The following is a 22,602-nucleotide window of genomic DNA, read 5'->3' as shown; positions in this document are numbered from 1 at the left end:
AAAACTGTTAAAGGTCCATCAGTTGTTCTTAATTAGAAGCTTGTGAAGCACACATTGAATTACTATTTTGTAAATGTTATTTTTTTTTTTTTATTAAATACTGTAACAAAACCTAAATTAAAAGGGAATTCACTTAACTGTGTAGTATCAATTCTATCTTATTGAGTAGGTTTATATAAAATATGTATAATGTGTATTTAAGAACAATATAATATAGTACTTTAGGAATTATTTTAAAAATATATAAAATAAATGTAATATTTATGAATAATAAAATGTTTAGATTAATTTTACTTTTTTTTAAATAGCTAATATTTTTATTACGCACTACTTAGAAAAAATAGTATAAAATTGTCTCTGAAATATTATTTACTTTAAGTTGTGTTATATATTAGTGATTTTACTCTAAAACCACTATAAAACGAGTCCTCACTATTTTCCAAAAATATGTTTTTATGCTATTAAGTTGGTGGTTTGACACTCTGAATTAGGTACTATTATTTTCTAAAATATAATCTTAGACTGTTTTTAAAATCTATTTAAATTCTGATTCAAATTGATTAGCATTAAAAAATCTGCTTAACAGTATACAAGAAAAAGGGTGAATTTCTTTTGAAAAAAAAAGTTAATCAGAAATAACAAACAGTAATCTCTACTAGGCTACAAATCTACAATGTATTTAAGATAATATTTTTTTTTAATTAAAAATTATCAAAAAAGGAATGGGGGTAAACTTACATTATCAAAGATCGCTGCTCTCGCCCTTCGCCGCCTGCCAATGATCCCAATATGGCAATTCTTACTTATACAAATAAAGAGGAAATAATGTTCACATCTCATATAAATCAACATGTTACGTTACTAAATTTGATTTTTCATTTACTGAAAGCTAAATTTTTTATTCGATTAATCTATTGTTTGTGGATTAAAAAAATATTTGAATACCTACTTTTTTTTTACGTAAAGACTTACAAAATAAAAGAATTGCCTATCTAGGACCTAGGTACATTGGCTACAGACGTTTTCAGATTTGAGACTTCTTGGTGCATTTAACAAGTTAGATAAATTTAGTATTGTCTTAGGACCGACTTTTTCGGTGAGTATGATGGACAACAATTAAGTATTATACACGCTTTTATATTAGAAAATACTACTCATCGGCTACCTACCATACAAATATACAATTTTGTTAACATGTAGAGTGGTAACCAGGGATGCACCACGATTTATTCTACACTGATGAGATAATGGATAATGTCAATGATCAACATTTGTGCATTTATTTACGTTCACATTTATTCGACACGTAAGTTGATATGCTATTAAAAAGTTGCCTTTATTGAACCAGTTAGTATCGAATCACCTTAATGTAATTTATATCGTTGATAAACGAATGTTTTGATCAATCAGAAAGATTTCTTGATTATTGATGCAAATTTCTTATAGACCATTTTAAAACCGTTACAACTTTGTCTGGAGGCAATAGATATAGTTAACATAATTAGAGCTGGGGAATTATTTTTTATTGGGTATATTGAATTCGATATTTTTACAAATAGATAGGTATTCCAAAAGATAGGAATATGTTTTAAGTTGTTTAAAACAAACAAAAAAAAAATTGTATATTTTTGCACATTTTATTAATACATACATTTTCTACAGAGAACATTTTCTGGTCTTATTTACGATATGTTGAATATATTTACTTATTTTTTCATTTAGGACAGTATAAAATAATTAACTATTTATGATGTTATAGGTAATCAAAATATTTTTTGTTTGCTAACGAGTTTAATTATTTTTGACATTTATCAAACAAAGATAAAATATCTGACGATGAACGTTTAGGTTTCTTTTAATAGTTTTCAACGACGCGTAGTCGCCAGTCGGTTATCAGGTCATCGCAGACTGTTTATCTATAGTTACCTACGTGCCCACACGTTTGTCTCGTCACTTGTACCTTGAAGATTCATTTTTTTTTCAGAATTTTTCTTCATTTTTTGATTAATATAAACACATTTTTGCCGTATGTTTAAAATGTAAAAATTTCCTTTTTATTTGTACATTTATTTATTATTTTACGTGTTTACACAATTAAACAATTTTAACTGCATATTTATAAACATATCAATTTTTGTAAATATTTTCATGATTTTCAATGTAAAAATTCCACTGAGCCTTACTTATAATTTATATATAGAATAATAATTAATAAATACCTGTTGAAGTAGGTAGCTGATGAAATTTAAAATATAATAGGAACAATATTTTATTATTATTTGTTCTCTATATAAATATGGCTATTCAATAATAATCAACATTAAATAAATGTAATTTTATCATGAAAAATATAGATAGGTACCTACTAGTTTGTATCTTAAAAGGACGCCGCCATGGACCTTCGGATCTCCCGCATGTGTTATCTCCGTAGGCTTTAATTAATATTAAACTTTGAAGTGAGTTATGAACAATGAGCATTTTAAAATAAAATTGTAATATTTTACATACCTAGCTATAATTCATTCTAAAATTTAATATTAATTAAAGCCTATGAGATGGTCTAAATAAATTTCTTACATTTAAGTTTAATAATAGATAAATTTACTTTAATATTAAAGCTAACAACATAAAATTGATTCTGCTGAACGAAAATTTGCTATATTGTATGTATGTAAGACGGAGATCTTAACCATAAAATAAACCTTTTTTAAACGTATTTTATAACATTTATACCGTTATTGAACGTATATTAGGTACATATGCAATGTTTACTGCCTTACTTAGTTATTTACTGGGAATCGTGTCGAGATGGAACATTTTTTTATATCATATCATTTTATAATATTGAATACTGATATTAATATTATTTGGAAAATAAAATATTCTTACAAATTTATTACAAAAACTACAAAATTAACTATTTAATCCCCTTCAAAAATCAAATCCTATTATTGATTAAATACAATGCCAAAATCCATTAATTATTATTATTTAAATCACATTTAAACATATTATTCGTTGAAATAATATGACTAGTGAGATTGTAATACATAATATACATTTATTTTCTGAAAAAAGTGTACGTGAACATAAAACCATTAACCTGCTAAAATATTATTAAGTACTATTCTAAATAGTTACCTGTTTAAATAGTTTTTTCTAAAATAAATGAAATTTGAATTGTATTTTAATATGTACAAAATAAAAAAGGTACTCTTCTTAACTATATATCATAGGTAGCTGATAGGTACTAGTCACTAGGTACCAACTAGCTTTTAATACGTCTTATGCTTAATGCGAGTCAAAAATGAAAATTTCAGCAGTCTTGTTTAAACTTAACCTATACAAGTAAGTCTTTATTTTTAATTTTAAATAATTAGCTTAATAAGTCTAATATTGTTTGCTATTACTTATTACAATGCACTATAATTCTCGTACTTATTGTTTAGCCTGTTTTAATGTTTTATACTTAGTTGTGTGAAATAAATAAATTTGTATGTTGTATAAAAAAAAAAATAAATAATTTATAAAAATTACGAATATTTTACCGACGTTTTTCAGAGTTGAGAGTACTAAATATTTATTTGATTGTCAGATCTGTATATATTTTTATTTCCTTTAAAACTCTTCTTGTCCGATTTCAAGGTTACATTATTCTATATATTATGTATAATATTTAAACAGTACCTATACCTATTACCTATTACCGATTACCTATATGACTATGTGTCAAAATATTATAAATCACAACCTAAAATACTATTATTATTTGTAAATCTATAATAAAAAAAATCTTCATGTGTAAGATTTGTTTTGTATATGATATATATATATTATATTTATATTGACACAATGAAAATCAACTGTATCTCCGTGATCGCGATTGCTGTGTCCATAATAATGTATAAATAAACAAACGACAAGGATATAATATGAAATAACCATACTAAATACTTGTAATTTTGATCAAGGTTTTTACTTTTAGTGGTATTTACTATTTATACGGCATCAGATATGTATACATACTACATATAGGTACATATTTACTGCAATAATAGGCAATTAGGTAGACAAAGTATATGTAATATTCATATAGCCTATATACCTAATATATATAATATGTATGTATATTACGAGTTAGTATACGATTAACGACTAACGAGTTTACATTATATATATATATATAGATATAAATATTAAACTATTCACTTTGAGATATGCGTGCATATAGGTATATTATATTCGTGACTTCTGAAATAAATATAGGTAATCATATTCAATAATGTAGCCAGCCATAAAATACATTTAATATAACTACCTATTATCGTATTTGTAAACTAATTCCCACTGGTTACAGGTACGGCTTATTGTTCTCCTTGATGAAACCATGACATTGATAAACGTTATTTGAAGGTCATATTATTTTTGTGTTTTTTTTAATGTTCAATTTGATATGGACGATATGATATATTACATTTTTTTCATATAATGTTTATAAAATGTTTATCGTAATATGTAACATTACCTATATGAATATTTGATATGAGTATTAGTGTATTACAATCGGCATTATATACAACCTATGTTTACATACTATATTATTTTTCGTTTAAATGTTTAAAATGGTAACTGATATTATTTTTTTAAAGTTTCCATAATCTTGTATAGTTTTTATGCGATTTATGTAGGAATTCAGAACTATAATGTTTATGCTATGTTGTATAATATATGTATTATAACTCGTTTTACTACTTATTCCGATTTACTATAGCCTATAATATACATTAGGTCACTCAACGGGAAATAAACTTTTGTTAAAATTCATAAAATTATTACGTTTTATACTCCCGTATATATACATATGTACATAAAACATAAAAATATATCAATATCAACCCCAAAATTTCCCACTGCGTTCTCTCTACGTGTGTCTCGATCAAAAAATCTTTCATCGCTTTTATTATTCTATATAAAATATAGATGATGGATGGTTATTTGGACTATATAGCTCTACATGGATACAAAATTACTTTTGTTTTTTTATCTGTACTTAATTTAAGCCATAAAAACGTATAAATAATTCATTTAATTTTTAGCTTACATATTTTATTTTATATTCAAATAGAGAATATTTTTTTTTTTTTCGTAGTAATCCGATGTATAAAAATCGAATTTTGTACAAGTTAATTTATTGTTAATAAGTAGAGTTAGAATTTAATAGATTTATTAGTATGTATTTTACAGTATCTTTTTAAAAATTTGGTTAATAAATACTAAACATTAATTACAGTAATGTCAACAAGTTGTCTCATACTAGTCATAGGTATCGATACAAAAGTTTATTTTTATCATGTATATTTTAAGTACAGTTAATACATTATACCTATTGCATAATTAAATTATAAACAAGGAAAATATATATTTGATGGTAAGTAGATACTTCGTCCCTACATTTAAATAAAATACATAAGTATTAAGTAGGAAAAAAGCAGGTTAGTTTACGTATCATATTATAGTTTATATTACTCTCAGAGTTTCAATTTCATGTACAATTTTGTATTTTTGTTATTAACGGAAAAAATATAAAAACAGGCACTTTTATTGAAAATTCTATGAAAATTTACATTTTATTAAAAAAATAGGTAATACTTATAGAGATATTAGGTAATCTACTTATTATGTATATAAAGTATATTTTATAATATACAAATAATTAATAAAGTAATAATAGTTTTATTAATTATGTACTTATGTTTAATTAATACATACATAATAATATAGGTAGGTACTTACTCGAGTACAGAATAATTCACTAAGATTGTCGATTCTCGTTTACCCTTTAATAACGCATTTATTCAAATTCAAATTTTAATATTTTATAAGTATATACTTATGCCTACATTAAAAATGTAATGAATAAATTCCAGAATTTAAAATACTTTATTTTTTATATAATTTTAATCTTGTGTGCCGAACCAAGCTTTTAATAGTCTTGTATTTATAAGTAACCCTATTTTTACTATTTTTCTAAATAATTAATATTTTGTAGGTAATAAGGATAACAGTCTTCAAGAATAATTTTACGTAAAATATATTTAAATTTTAGTCTAGTGCTGTATTAGACTTTAATAATCTTGCAAATAATATACAATGTTAATAAATTGATATTAATTAATAATTATTAATAACTATATTATCATGGACAATTATCCTTAGTAGGTACTTAAAGTTGAATAACTTTTTACTCTGAAAATACACACTTAAATTTAGATTTATTTTTCTATACAATATTCCTACTTCGATATTTTTCAAAAAGAAAAATCATCTCTTAAACTGGATGTAATAAAAAAGGATGATTCAAATTTGAAAAAAATAAAGTTTGTTTAATCACAGGACACTTTTGAAATCGCATAAAAATCCAAGTATTTGAAAATATCTACTTAAAAGTTCTAAAAATTATAATATGAATTTATTAATAATTAAAGAAGAAAATGGGAGTGAAAACTGAGCAATGAGTAGGATGCTCGGTGAATCATCATGTATAATATATGACATAGACAACTATTCCTCTATTACTGGTTAAATATCAGAGAACATTTATAATTTTATAATATTAATCTGATAATTATGGATCTCATAGTCGGAAAATGAAACAGTTTGGGAAGCGCGGGATGCTGGGGCAAGTCTAGATGCATATTTTATCAATAAAAATAATTAGGTATTTAATAACATAACACTCACGTGTTTATGAATTATCATGTGTTTGTTGATTACATTACAATAATTATTATTTGAAGGTCGTAAACAATAAGGCGTTTATAGTATGCCGAGGTACTAAATAAAAATAGTATATATTTAATACATATAGAGTTATTTTAAAAGGGCTATTTGAAATTTACAAAATATTATTCAACATAATCCATTAATTCAGTAACTGCATCATTAATTCATTGAAATGGCATCTTTTCCCGATCAAGAGACACGAGATGATGGAATTGTAAAATGTTTCCTACCCTTTTAAGAAAAACTGATATCAACCAATAAAAGGTTGACGGAATACTGATAAAAATTACTACTTTATAATATATAAACACGTATTTTTTTGTGTCTATTATATATATTTTTTTTTGTATTGTGAATTTTGCAATAGTACAGTAAATGAAAAAAATGCAGATAATATACAGAAATATTATTCAATTTCACTTGACCTAATCTACTATGTCTATGTATAAAATCCATGAACAGGTTAACTGTGCTATGTGTAGATAGTAATCAGTAGATACTATTTTTGGTACATCTATCATTTTCCATTCAAGGTAATTTACAAAAAAACAAAAATTCCTCTCTCACTACAAACCTGAAACTTTTTGGCAAAGTATATTTTTATTGTAGTTTAATATATGATTACAAGTTATGCTTTTTGTAACGAAATTAATGCATTTGTTTTTTCTAGTAGGTTACGAAATATTTTCTTGTATTTAAGCCGTATTTACATGTACCCTATTGGCTATTGTGTTATATATGAGTATATTGTATATGACACTTATTAGCAAAGTCTACCAATTATGGTATCTAGTAGTTAGTACTTACACAAAAACTTATTGACAAACACGTAGCTCTTCAGGTAATAAACCGAAAAATAACCTAGTAGTTAGTTTGTTAAAAATGTGACCATTAAAAATAGATTATTTTATATATTACTATGAACTGTTTTGTTATTAACTGCAAGTACACTATACGCATTAATGAATGAGAAAAAACTATAATCTGAAAATTTGCACGCTTTAAAAATTACTTTCTTTTCTTTTTAGTTGATATAATACTTGCATACGAAAACAATGTACCTAATCGTTACAATTGTTTTATTCTACAGACATTAAAAATTATAATTTATTGGCATGTAATGGCGTACTGCTATTAATGATTATTTATGTAACTTATACTGTGTGCTAAAAATGTCCCCCTTCTTATTATCCCAAGTGGTCATGCATATTATATTTTATAATATAAAAGGCTATCTAAACGATTTATTACATAAACGTTTCAAAAACAAAAACGTCAATAAATTGAACCGTGTTATTTGTGGACTTGTGGCATACGCCTACATGACATTATTTAGAATTAGAATATATCATGGGCTTTGTCCACCATATTATACTATACATAAAAATAACAATAAAATATTATTTGACGTATTGTTCAATTATTAGGTAAAGAATGTATAGCATTTTTAGAAATGAAATTTTTTTTTAAATGTTGAACAAAATATTATCATTATATTAATATTATTGTCTTTGTAATGCTAAATATACGATCGAGTTTTACGACAGTATAGGCATCTACAATGTTAAAATATTTTCTTTTCTTATGTATTGCATGATGAGTAATGACATTTAAGCGTCTACGCGGCTTACATAATTATGAGTATAATATATTTCTGTGGCAATCTACATTAGATTATAAAATTTTTAACGACGATGAATTTTATTGTTTTGTGTAGGATAATATTATATCTAATATGATAAAAACATATGAATAATTATACTTTATTCAAATAATGCACGTTTAATGGTTCAAATAACACTAGTTAGTAAAATAATCCATTGTCGTTCGTGCTCTACTATGAGTATCTCTATAATACAGGCTATATAAATAATAATAATAATTAATTTGACATTAAAAAGACTATAAACTTAGTGGCGACAAATTTAATATGCAAACGATAACAATATAATATAATATTTTAATAGAATTAAATGTACCCGTAAGGCCGTAATGACTATTAACTAAGTTACACTTGTCAACGACGTCAACGGCAACATATGATAAGAAATAACAACTATAATATTATTGTACAAACATTGTCTAATCCTTATAATAACATAATTTATTGTAAGTAAGTACCCATTTATTATAAATATATGTATTACCATGCGAACGAATTTTTAATCATCATATAATTGAATATACGATATAATATAACCAGTAAAAATATTTTATGATATGGCTGTTTTATTTATACGATATAAGTCCATATAATATTATGATTTATATAAGTACATTTTACACTGCTACGTGTATTTAAATTTATTGTCTATGTATTAACTAATTATATATATATACCAATTAAACAGGTATGTGTTTCTAGATATTTATTTATTAATTAATATTATGTTAACGATAGACCGATTCCAAACAAAATTTTATGATGTTTACATAATTATTTCATTAGTATCTATAAAACATAATTACAATCACAACAATGAATAATGTAGGTACAACGATTAATAATTGATGTCCGCATTTATTGTTTTTATATTATATAGGTAATAGGTTGTAACTTTGTTAGTACGTTGACCTATAATATAGTATTATAGTACCTACACCGTTCATTAAATGCGTTATGCGCATACTATTGTCACACAGTATAACTGTACTATAGGTAGGATAATATACTGTCTAAAATCTAGAGTGATAAACTAATATTTTTTTTTTTGACAAAATAACATGATAGTTGCTGTCAAATCAATTTCCTTTTTCAACCAAAAAAGTTTGATACCCAACTGATGATTTTAATTTATTTACAACTAATAACTATTATGTAAACTAAAACTATTACGTGTCCCGCGGAAAATATCACACAGCATCAAATATGAACGATAATGTGATATTTTTTAAAAACTATATTCTTGCTTAACTTATAAGTTTTATTTTTTAAGAAATGCTACTAGATATAGTTATTAACTATTGACATTAATAATTAACAATTTTATTGTTTACTATAGTACTTTACTGTGATGTAATAATTATTTTTATACAAATCCAGTCATGTTTTATAAATAAACTAGTTTTTTTAGTTTTTAAGCTAAGCAATGAATATATTGATTTTACAATGATGTTTTGTATGTGCTTGTATGTATGTGTATGTACTAAATCTAATTTGTACTTTAAAGAGGTCAAATTAAAAATTACCAGTATTTTTAAAAATAATCAGATAAATTAAAAAACAATTAAGAAAAAACAGAAATTTTTATATATATCCAGTTATTCAGTTATTACTGAAATCGAATATTTTATTTTTATGTAATTCGTAAATGAATAACTGTAAAAACTCGACATTTTTACTAAATGGTTATATAATTATTTTCTATGCATAATAATATTTTCAAAAAATTTCGATTTTTTAATATTATTTATTTTCTTATAAATGTCGATAAAAAATGTATGTATAGTTAAAAATATTTGAAAATTTATAATCATAATATTTTTTATGAGTATTTTAAGTTATTTATATATATAAAACATTTGTTAATATCTAAGATTTGAAAATTTAATATTAGATTCTTTATATGTTGTGCAATCCAAATTAAAAAAAAAAATAATACCGGAAAGTCATATTAATTATTACAATAACTATTTAAAACTTTAATTTTAATAACATTGGATATTCACTCTTAATGTAAAAACTGCTTTTCTCAAACAATGTTTATGTTTTGTGGTAATTTAAAAATTAATAACCATAGATATTTGAACATTTTATGTGGTATAATTTTAAAAAATATTTTGATACTTTAAGCTATACATAGGCATGAACAATTTTTGATTTTTTTTTTCGGTTTTTGTTTTCTATAAATATCGTTAAAAAATATTCTATAGATCTAAATTCTTGAAATTTTAATCTAATTAATAATATAAGTTGTTCTTATATTCTTATATATAATTATTAAAAAAACCATAAGTGATATTTATTTTTATACGCATTTAAAGTTTAAATTTTTACACAATTTGTTAAATTAACGAAAATAGTCAATTACTAGTATTTACTATTTTGTTGTGAACAATTTATAAAATTTTTAATTTTTATAACTTAAGTTTTAAATTATAATATAATATTCCTTTATAAGTAATTTATACTGAAACATAAAAATTTTAAAAATATACAAAGACATATTATTTTTTCGTAGACATTTGAAGAAGTCCAAATTGAAGCATACTATATAATTACGTATTTTAACGATGAATAATGATGTTAATTATTTTATTATAAATCAAAAGCATAATTTGTGGTGACTTAAAACTTTTACGTTTATTCAATTGTTATGAATTTTACTATACTCAATGACATTTTTAATCTGTTTTAAAATATTCCTCTTACAGACCAATAGTCTACTCCCCTCTTTTTCAAAAGTATACAAAAAATTAATATTAAAACCCATACGTTCGATTATAAAGAACAAAAAAATAATCCCAGAATATAAATTTGGTTTTTGAGAAAAGTACTCCACCTTACACTAAATACACCGCTTTATAGATTTAATATCTTTAAGCCTGGAAAAAAAACGTACTGTTCAACAATAATGCTTGATATATCGCAAACCTTTAATGAAATATGGTACCCTGGCCTCCTTCTGAAATGACGTAACATTCTCCCTCTTTTTTACTTTTTATTTTTTTTTTTAATTATCTCGAAAATTGTTCCTTTTCAACTAGAGTAAGTAACGAACTATCCCCTATCTATCACATTGATGCAGAAGTACCCCAGGGTGATATTTCCTTTCCACTCCTCTTAAATATATACACTTCTGATAAGCCAACCACACCAAATACTTACGTAGCAGACTACGCCGATGACAAAATACTTATTGTTGCAAATAAAGATCCAAACATCACTTCTACTCGCCTTCAATCACACCTTAATGACATACACAACTTGTTCCTAAAATGGCAGTAATGACACGTAAAACTAAATGAAAGTAAATCGTGTCATACAACTTTTGCCCTCTGTAAAAAAACCTCCTCAAATATATCTTAACAATATTCATATTCCAACCAACACACTATCTAAATACCTAAGACTTAATTTTAAATAAATTACTGACGTGGTCTCCACACATTTATTCGAAAAAACTTACCATAAATCTCCGAACAAGAATGTTCCAAACGCTTCTTAATATAATCATACGAAAACTGCTCTACATTCTTGACTATAACAATTTATAAATTTTTAATAAAATGATGTCGCTAAAATATTCAATACCAATAAAATTCAAACTGTCCAATCTAAAATACTTTGCCGTATACTTAACGCTCCTCCATATATTTCCAACAAAACTATATACAATGACCTAAACATACCTACAGGCTACAGTCAAACAAACCACCATAACTTGTTAAAAAAACAATTCTATAACCGTCTTATTAATCATCCAAACACACTAATTAACGAATTATCTTACCTCAAACTCCCTGGAAATCCTCCTCGCCATCTAAAATAATCCTAGTGCAGAAATCCACTCTAATATGAACACAAAAAAAAAAAATCAACAACATAACACAAAATAACTTAACCTAATATAGTTGAATTATTAATTACAGTTGAAGTGCTTCAAATGAGGAGCTTCTCAGGGAAATTTAATTTAAAAATATAAAGTTAACAAAAATTCTTATTGTTTACAAACTGTACATATTGTATTTTAACTAAAAAAAAAAAAAAATTAAGTTAATAAATATGTTATAATAATTAAATACTAAATAATAAAATAAATATAATATTTTCGAAAAAAAATACCAATCTACAGTGATATTAAAAGTAAAATTAATTACTTTAATATTTATAACAAAAAACATATTATCATAAAATATGGTTAATGATATACGTTGATAGACCATCTCCGTTTAGAATCGTTTTTTTGTATTTAATGAATGGATAATGATTAAATTTAATACACCTATTATAGTGATCCACTCGACACCTTGGGTGCAACAGAGCGGTACCCACTTCCCTACTATTTTTTTTTTTTTTACAATTTTCTAACATCATTTTTTATATTGTTGTGTACACTGATAAAATATTGTTACATTTTTTGTGTTATTAAGTTGTTTTCAAATAAATGTTCATGGGAATGAGCAACTGAACAAGGCTATATTCGTAAATGTTGAAACCTGTTTTTTAGCTGAAAATGTCATGCAAAAATACTATTATACAACATATAGCACCCATATCAAACAAACAAAATGTTTAATTCTAAATTTTGAATAAAATATTTTTATAAAAACCTTGTTACTTAGTAATTTAAAAATAGTGAAATAACTGAAGATGAAAAAAATAAGAATATATTTTTAATCGTCATTAATAATAACGAATTACAAAATATTTATTTATTAAATAAATGATAAATACATAAAAAAAATCCAAAGAGATATTATATTATCTTGGATTTTATTCCCTCCCCCCCCCTTAGACAACTGCAAATACATATAACTGCTCTTACTAATGTAGTTGAGTACCTACTTCAGTAATTTAGTCTTTAGATACACATTAACATTCACGATGAGTTGTCCTTTAAAAATATTCATATGCATTATGTAACATATTAATATGTTGTATAATAGGTACCTACTACTTATCTAGATATGTATATTCGGTACATAATATACTTTTTACAATGTACTGATTAGTGATTATTGGTTACCTTTTATGTTGTAGATTTTCAAAATATTTTTTTATTGTTTAGTGTTTAATAATAATTACTTATTAATGATAAATAATTATAAAATATTATATTTATAAAAACAGGGTCATACAATATTATAATATATAACACAGTTTATTATTAAAATACATCTTGTACTATACTTGTATCAGTATATCACCTTGATGTGGTAGGCGCTTACTATCCGGCTATAATATAGTCAATACACGGAAGCAATTTTTTTTCTTTTCGGCCTGGTTCAACACAAAAGTTTAGCATCCAAAGAACCTTGTATTGTATAGGTATATGTTCACACTTAATTTATTTTATAACACAATAATGTAGGTACATGGTACATTAAATTGCAGTAAAAACTGTTTTTTTTTTTTTAAATTTAACATCTCCAGGAAAATATAATAAGATACTCTCATCCTTCAAGTATACCTAAACCTAAACCATTTAAAATACAGATTAATATTATCATTATAATGTCTAAGAAACATTATAATGAATGTAAATACCAAACAATTATATAAATAATAAACAAAGTAGGTAGGTACCTAAAACCTAAACAAACATTAAAGTAATGGATAAACATTATTATGATTTATAGTTTATGTTATAACTTATACTAGATACGGTTATATTGTCGTATATTCTTTACCGGCAATATTTCGATTGCTGTATGCGCTCTACCGTTTGATTACGTTCTACTGTGTTTTACCACTTTACAATCATACTTAGATTTTAGACAATATATTTTCGTAATAAGTTAGCGATATAAAAGTAGTTTTAATGATGAAAAAAATTCTAATAAATAGGTAATATATTATTTAAAATTATTATATATCGTCATCTCGTTAATCCGTTTTATTACCATTAATAATCATAAATATAAAAAATAATTAGAAAAAATGAAAATAAAATAAATACCTAAATATTAAAATACTTGTGTCATATCTCTCAAAAATGCGTTAAATGTGTCACTTTTGTAATTTGTTCATACTTCTCCTACACTTTTCAATAAGATACCTGTAATAGTTATTATACATATATATATATATATATATAATTATATTTTTTTATACCTTAGAAGCAAATCTGGAGTTGTACCAATGACTAAATATACGATCAAAAATTATATCGTACAGAAAAAGAGAGTGCTATTCTTTATTAACATTAAGCCCAATAATAAAAATATAAATTGGGTAGTAGAGCGCATTATACATCAAGCGTCCCGTAATTACAGGTAGACCATAATCAGCGGTAAAGCGCATGCATTGCGCTACATTCAGACATTGAGTTAAAACAAAAGCCTGCTAGTCGAGTACTTATTGTTATACAAGATAAATATAAAATAGATACTGAAAAGCTACCACAATAATATCATGTTTCAACTGTAATGGTGTTAATTGTGATATTAAGACGTACACCAGGCATTTCGCATCCACCAAGTAATGGAAAAACTAAAAATTCCTAAGGAAAGTCAGTGGTCCCAAACTGACTTTCTCAATTTTGTTTTTAAATATTATATCGTTTAACTGTCCCGCGCGAATCCCGAATGTATATTTAGGTACTCTGTATAATTTACGATCGTATGATAAAAATTAAATTCCAAGATTTTATTTTTTAAATGTATATCACTTGACAATATTTAAAATAACTCAATAACACTTATAATAATACATTGAAAACTAGAAAACACCAAATATGGATTTTGAACACACATTTGATGAACACAACTGCAAACAACACTAAAACAGTGAATACTAAAATCAGCAGTGTTGAGAAATATCTAGATAAATTATCTAGATAGAATTGATTTATCTTTTATCTTATTTAGATAATTCTTAACTCATCTATATTTATCTTCATCTAGATAAAATTCTAGTTATCTATGAGTACCTATCTAGATAATTTATTTTTATGGCTTAAAAAAAAAATTAAAATTAAAAATATTAATATTTTCAAATGTAAATTTTTTTGTTTTATTAACTCAGAGATTGACTTATTATCTTCTAGTAAAGTTTATTAAAAAATTATTTTTTTTTTATTTTTTCAAATTTAGGATTTTTTTGTATTGTTAAATCAAAAAATGACTTTTCATTTGTTCTAATTAATAAACTATTTTATTTTATGTTTATATTTTAAAATGTTTTAAATAATATATTTTTTTACCTAATATCTGTGATATAACCTATATCACTGAATACTTGCAAAATTAATGAAATTATCTGATATTTATTTAGATAAAAATGTATTAATTTTTATCTTTATCTAGATAAAATTAAGAGTAATTATTTTTATTTATATAAAAATTAGTACAATAATCTTTATCTTTATCTAGATAAATTATTAATTATCTATTCCCAACACTGAGTACCAGTATCTAATAGTTATCACTTCATTAGTAAGACTGCAAGAGTAGTAAGACAATAACCATATCAGTGTATAAGTGTTAAATTAAGCTAATACGTTGATTGCTTTGTTATCATCTTTAAAATCAACCTTCAAGATATAAGGTTAAAAGAAACAGATACAATTTGTAACAAAACATAATATGATGAAATCATTTCCATATTTTATAAGAATAATACAACCATATTACTTGATATTATACATAACAAATGAAGGGTTAATACTATAATACATTAAAACTTAAATCTGTAATAAACTTTTTGACTAATAAATTAAAATAATAAAATAATTATACACTTTTACAAAATTTGTGTTAGGTATTTTAAATTTTTAAATATGTATTTATCCAATAGAATATGAATTAAATAATTCATTCATAATTTAAAAAAAAAAAATATATATATCTCATTCTCACGATCAACAAATTAGGTTCATTAATTGTCTTTTATCTTCCGTCAAAGTTGAGTTAAATTGCATTAAATTATAACATATATATATTTTCAGAATGTCCTTGTTCCATTAACAGTACAATATCTAACATGCGGTTCCGGTTTCTTGGAGCTGCGAGAAAGTGAAAAACTGTGAAAGTGCTGTACTATATTATAATACAAAATATGTTTAATATATACATATAATACTTATAATAATTAGTAATGATATGTGCTTGAATTCCAACTCCTGTGAAAAACCACCCAAGAACTTCGAGGATACTAGATCTACATATTATGCTTTTATTCCTTTTTGTAGATGTGTAACAGTAAATTCGCGTCAGCGGTACCAATTTTGTGTAGCTGTTACATTGGTTCAAATTTTTTTTTTGCGTCTTTTTAATAGGTATTTACGATTACACATTCTAATCAGGGCTTGAATTAGCACAAAATAGTAAAGGATACCTGTGATTCCTATTTTAATTTGAGAGTATTCATTTAGTATTACCCAATAAAACTACTAATCATTAAATAAGGCATAGGTTATTTATTAATTTATCTGAACAAAAATGTATTTATATTTAAAATGATATTATATGGATAACTAATAAAATCTACAAATATTGTTGATTGCTAAGTATTGGCTATTGAGCTACGTATTTGTTATAAACGAATTGTTTAGGCCAATATTATCCATAACTATTACGGACACGAGTTTCGTTACCAAAATACTAATTACAGACATCAAGTTAATAAAAACCATGTGAATCGTGAACACAAATATTCCCCTTCACCATTTTTTTTTTTTTTTAGGACTAAGGACTCAAAAGCACTGGTACACTCTTAATGCTAATAAATAGTCTAATTAGATGTCAATTGTTTATATCAAGTACAAATTTCAGAAGGTTTGCAATCGTTATATTGAAAATAATGATTAGAATTGTGTCTGAAATTAATACGTTATATCATTTATTATAAATAATATTTATAATCAATGGTTATATTTATGTCCGTAATTCGTACACTACCTTCAACCTTGTTCCGGACGATAACTCGCATGGTTTTTATTACTTTGTTCACAATTCCGGAATTATCGGAGTATCGATAAAGGTACGTTGAAGGTATCTAATAATTGAATAGGTAGTAGGTACCTAATGGCGGCTGCAACGAACAAAGTCTCCATTTAACTGTTTAAAACAAATTGAGTCCAGCGTTGTTTCAAGATACATATTGAGCTAATGATTAAATGTTAACCGAGTGTCGTAAGTCAAACTTTAAAAACTTTGACTTAGTTATGTAAAAATTTTCAAATAAAAATTATTGAAGTAACAATTTGTAGTAAAAAAGAATAATTGAAATATAAACATGTTAGTATTATCATAGGATTATCCTTAAATAGCAAAAGAAGTCAATATAGTTCTTATTTGAAAACATGGTGTAATAATGAAAATAATACAAAAATCAGATTATGAATAATTAATGTATTATTTTTATTTTTTATTTAAAACTACTAATACATAATACAATGATAGCTTGAAAATTACGAAATAATTGTTTTATCAAAGGAGAAAAGAAGGTGAGCATGTTTAGTGAATCAATCTGTATATTTTGTATATATATGTGATATACTGGTATCATAATTATTTATTATATCCCTTATTAAATGATAAAATATAAATAGTGCAACGTGTAATATTATTAATAACTATGAAGACGTGTCTATTAAAATATTGTGTATGAATTATGAACTAATTAGTAATTATAAGTTATTATTATGTATGCATGCAACAGTCTACCATCATCTATTTAGATTATATAGCTTCGCAGTAGTTATAATATATCCAGCCATATCATTTAAGTTTATCTATAGGTTGTACTTATTTAAAGGCCATTATTTGATTTTTAGTATAACTTGTTATTATACAACTATAATAGGTATACGTACAATTGCTAACTTATATAGATAAAATTTAAATTGGTGTTTATCGCAGTTTGAACGGAATAGGTATCTCGTAACCAGTAGAAGAATGTTTAATAATAATTAATACCTAGCCGTTAAAATGATTACCTACTAACTAATTGAAATTAAAAGTTTAAATTTTTGAAAAAATAGATTGTTAGATAATGTGAAATCTGGTTAGAAAAATTTAAAATTCGTTGACTCGTAAGTTGTCTGCAGTTAAGAAAATAATAATAAAATAGATAATAGTATAATCAGCTAAGAATACAAATATAGGTACTTGATAGGCAACGCAAAGTGGTTATAAGCAGTGATACTAGCTAACATTTAGTTAACATAACTTGTCACAACAACTTGGTTTAATAGAGTAAGCGCAGGAACTCGTGATGTATCGTATAGATATGGTCTCGGTTGTGATTAAAATAATATTATATTAGTTTATTATTGTTCACCCAAACACAAATACTATTCTTTTATTATTATACCCAACAAATATTATGTATAATGAATAAATTAATTATACATTAATACTACAACGCATATAACACAGTATATTAACACTGTTGTACAGTTGTACGGGAATAGAAAATAATATTTAAAGTTTAATCGTTTAATAGGTAGGTACTTATAAGTTATAAGTAACTAATAAGTAAGGTCACTAAAAATTAGGTATTTTTATTTTTATCATAATTATGTCCGATCCGACCTGTGGAATTAACAGTGACGCATTTAATCTATTCTGTGATTGCACGACGCATCTCGGACGTTATCAGTGGTAATGAAATGATATAGATAAGAATATTAAAGGTAGCAGCGATAACGCGCGTAGTTGAACAAAGAATGATTAATATTAAATAATTTTTATTTCTATGCTCCCATTAATCGCCCCCTCCTAAAAGCAATTCAACTTTCACTTCTACACATTAGCGATCAGCCTCGCGCAGTGGTTCACTGGCACGTTTGCTTCTGAATTCGTGCATTGACGTGCAAAGGTTATCACCGTAAGTTGACTTCACATACTTAGTTCTTACTTCTTACCTCTATAATCTTCAGTGGTATATCCTGGTATAAACCGCGTACGTTTGTTATTGTTGTTGTGGTTATTAATATTTTTTATTATATAACTATTAAATACCTATTTATTAACGTCATGTCGCTGAGTTGAATAATAATAATAATAATATTGCAATATTGCATTGTTCCTATTCGTGTGAAAGTGTGAAACCGCGTTACTGCGATCTTGTTCAGTCGTACCGAATGCCCGTGTCGTCCAGTAGTCTGTTGTCCGGCAGTGCGCTCTCAGTCAATCAATCGGTCAGTCGGTCGTCTTCTCGTTATTATTATTAACTTCATAGATGTGGTCGCGCACTGCACCACCTGCAGCCCAAACGACGGCCGTAGCAATTAATGCGGCGGCAGCAGCAGCAGCAGCAACTATGACCTCCGTACCTTGGAGGTGCCGAACGTTCGTCGCGACCAGCTGAAACCCGACACCCACTGCGGCACGATATTTTACGCGACCGCCGTGCGTGTGTGTACTCCTCGAGCGAGTACGCGACGTCGGATAATAAGGATATTACAATCAGTTGCAGCGGCGACGATTGTCGTCCTAGCAGTGCAGTGATATCGTCCCGTCTCTTTGTTCCCGGGTTTTAGTTGTACAACCGATTCGGCGACGAAAAACCTACTTTTGTGGTCTGTGGCCGGAGATTGGTGAGTGTATAGGTAGGTGTCCTACCTCATCTGCTTATAACTTTAGTAGAGCTATGTGTATTTAAAGTGCTGTGGGAATGGGTCTGAAAGCTAATTGTACTCTGTAGGTCTAACGTAGACCAGCAGTTGTGTATTATAGTAATCCTTAATTGTTAGCAAACATTATCGATGTACATTCTAACTTTTATTAATTCTCGTGATGTTTTGCTTACAGTACTCTCATCAATACAGCCTGCCCACAGTCACCATGGGCCTCTTGTTTTCAAAAATATGGAGTTACTTTGGCACCGAAGGTAAATATTTTTAATATTGTCACTTTATGACAATTGATTCATATGTTTTGTTTGCGTTAATAATATCATGTTTTTGTATTGTTACAGAACACAAAATCGTCATCATTGGCCTGGACAATGCGGGCAAGACTACCATATTGTATCAGTTCCTAATGAACGAAGTTGTACATACTTCACCAACTATTGGCTCAAACGTTGAAGAAGTGATATGGAATAATATACATTTCATAATGTGGGATCTGGGCGGACAGCAATCCCTTAGAGCCGCCTGGTCCACCTACTATTGTAACACTGAGGTATATATTAATCAATAAACTTTGCTTTTAATCTTGAGATAATTTTGATAAAACATAAATATTAATTATTACAGTTAAGTAGGTATTTATTAAATTAACTTTCTATTAAAATTAGAATATTATAATCATGTTTTTAATAAAATAAAGTCATAAAGATAGATATTCAAGAGAATCAGTATTTTTTAATAATACCTTGGTATTAGATATTAACTATTTAAAACAGCAAGATTAAAAGAATATATAATCTGTTTATCTAAAATAAGGTTAAACAAGTATAGTCTCTTAGAAATAAAAGAAACCTAAAATAGCATGTATTTGATTTATATTATTTAAATATTTATTTAGTATCTACTTTAATCCTTGCAGTACACCTGTGTTAGAAATAAACTGAAATTTCTGTTTTTAGTATCTATATTCTATATACTTAGTACTTATCAAAGTATATTGAAAATTTTTTTAAGAAAATATTTAAGTTATTCACAGTCATGAAAGTAGGTAGGTACTGTAATCTATATTAAATGCATTTTTGCTTTGTTAATTTATTTCAAACAATTATTCATAAATATTATTTATTTAATTATTTTTTACTATTTATTTAAAATTTTAAAAATGAATATCTGTACGATTTATAATGTTTTGTTATGTTATGTATCGTATGCACTAGATATCTATATTTAAAATAGTAGGTACCTAATAAAAAAATAAAAATAAATGTAGTTGTGAAATGTGATAACATTAAAGTTGTTAATTATCATTTATCTTAGGAAAAATATTAAATTTTGTTTTTACATTATACCATTTAGGTATATAATATTTTTCAGTTTTACAATAAAATTTAAATATTTTTTAATCGGCTAAAACATCTTTTATCATTGATTAAACAATATTCTAATCAACCATGCGTGTAAGCCAAATAAGTATTAGATATTTGGATGCAATCCATAGGTGTTTGGTGGTTGCTAGCCGGAATATATTGTATCATAGCTGATGTAACATCTATTAGTGGATGTCATTTTTTTCTATATGCGTGGTTGATTTGAATATTATTTGATAACTACTGTAGTTTATTGATCAATTAATAAATGTATGATTAAGTTCTGATTACCAATTATATTTTGTCAAGTTATACTCATAAATAATTAATAAGGGATCATGATTGATAAAAATAATGAATAGAAGTTATGCATTTGACCTTCATTTATTTAATATTCAATTCAGGAAGTATTAAAATAACTTGTATTAATTGTATTCCTTACTTAATAATATTTTATATTTAAATTATCATTAAGTGTAAGCATACTATTCATTAATTTTTTCTTATCAAGTAGCATAAAATTACATGTTAACTTACAGTATTATTTCAATTAATAATAAAATCTAAAATTAATGTGTATTAATGGGTTTATGATGAATTAATTTTACAATATGAAAATGAAATTTTTTTATAATTTGTTTATAAAAAAATTTCAACTTAAATACTCATTTATCAACTGTGTTGATATCTTATCAATGTTAAATACATAATAATACTAATTGTATGTATGTTTTAGTTTGTGATAGTGGTCATTGACTCAACTGATCGCAGTCGTCTGGATTTGAGTCGTGAAGAACTGTATAAAGTGTTGAATAATGAAGAACTTTCTTCAGCTGCTGTTCTTGTTTATGCCAATAAACAAGACATGAAAGGTGCATTAACTGCTGCAGAAATCAGTAAACACTTAAACCTGACTTCCATTAAGAAACAACAGTGGCACATTCAAGCTTGTTGTGCATTAACTGGTGAAGGGTAGGTGATTTAATAGATAATTGTAATTGAACTTAGGAAATAATTTGACACCATATATTTTACAGATTGTATCAAGGTTTGGAATGGATATGCAGTCAATTGAAGAACAAATGAACACTTGTTATTATTTTTTTATTTAATTTTTAAAATTCCTTTTGTAGATTATTAAATGTATATAAAATGTATTTAACATAATAAGAATAAATTATTGTAATATATTAAAGATGTAATTAATA

General features: G+C 25.4%; 1 protein-coding gene across 2 annotated transcripts; it reads left to right on the top strand.

Annotated features, from left to right (window-relative positions):
• The first annotated feature begins 19,118 nt into the window (after positions 1-19,118).
• LOC112602243 (ADP-ribosylation factor-like protein 5A) lies at positions 19,119-22,545 on the top strand. 2 transcript variants are annotated; one of them, XM_025350211.1, is made up of 5 exons: positions 19,119-20,003; positions 20,206-20,284; positions 20,372-20,580; positions 22,131-22,366; positions 22,432-22,545. In XM_025350211.1, the coding sequence occupies exons 2-5, from the start codon at positions 20,239-20,241 to the stop codon at positions 22,478-22,480; spliced, it is 540 nt and encodes a 179-aa protein (XP_025205996.1). In that variant the 5' UTR covers positions 19,119-20,003; positions 20,206-20,238; the 3' UTR covers positions 22,481-22,545. The 2 variants fall into 2 exon arrangements, with proteins under 2 accessions (XP_025205996.1, XP_025205995.1); XM_025350210.1 differs by having other exon boundaries at positions 19,120-19,991; positions 22,432-22,544.
• The last annotated feature ends 57 nt before the right edge of the window (positions 22,546-22,602 follow it).

This window comes from Melanaphis sacchari, unplaced genomic scaffold, assembly GCF_002803265.2.
Source record: "Melanaphis sacchari strain LSU unplaced genomic scaffold, SCAv2.0 Contig85_pilon_pilon, whole genome shotgun sequence".
In the NCBI taxonomy this organism is placed as follows: Eukaryota; Metazoa; Arthropoda; class Insecta; order Hemiptera; family Aphididae; genus Melanaphis; species Melanaphis sacchari.
The sequence above is the reverse complement of the archived record's forward strand: the minus strand, read 5'-3'. Positions and strand labels throughout refer to the sequence as shown.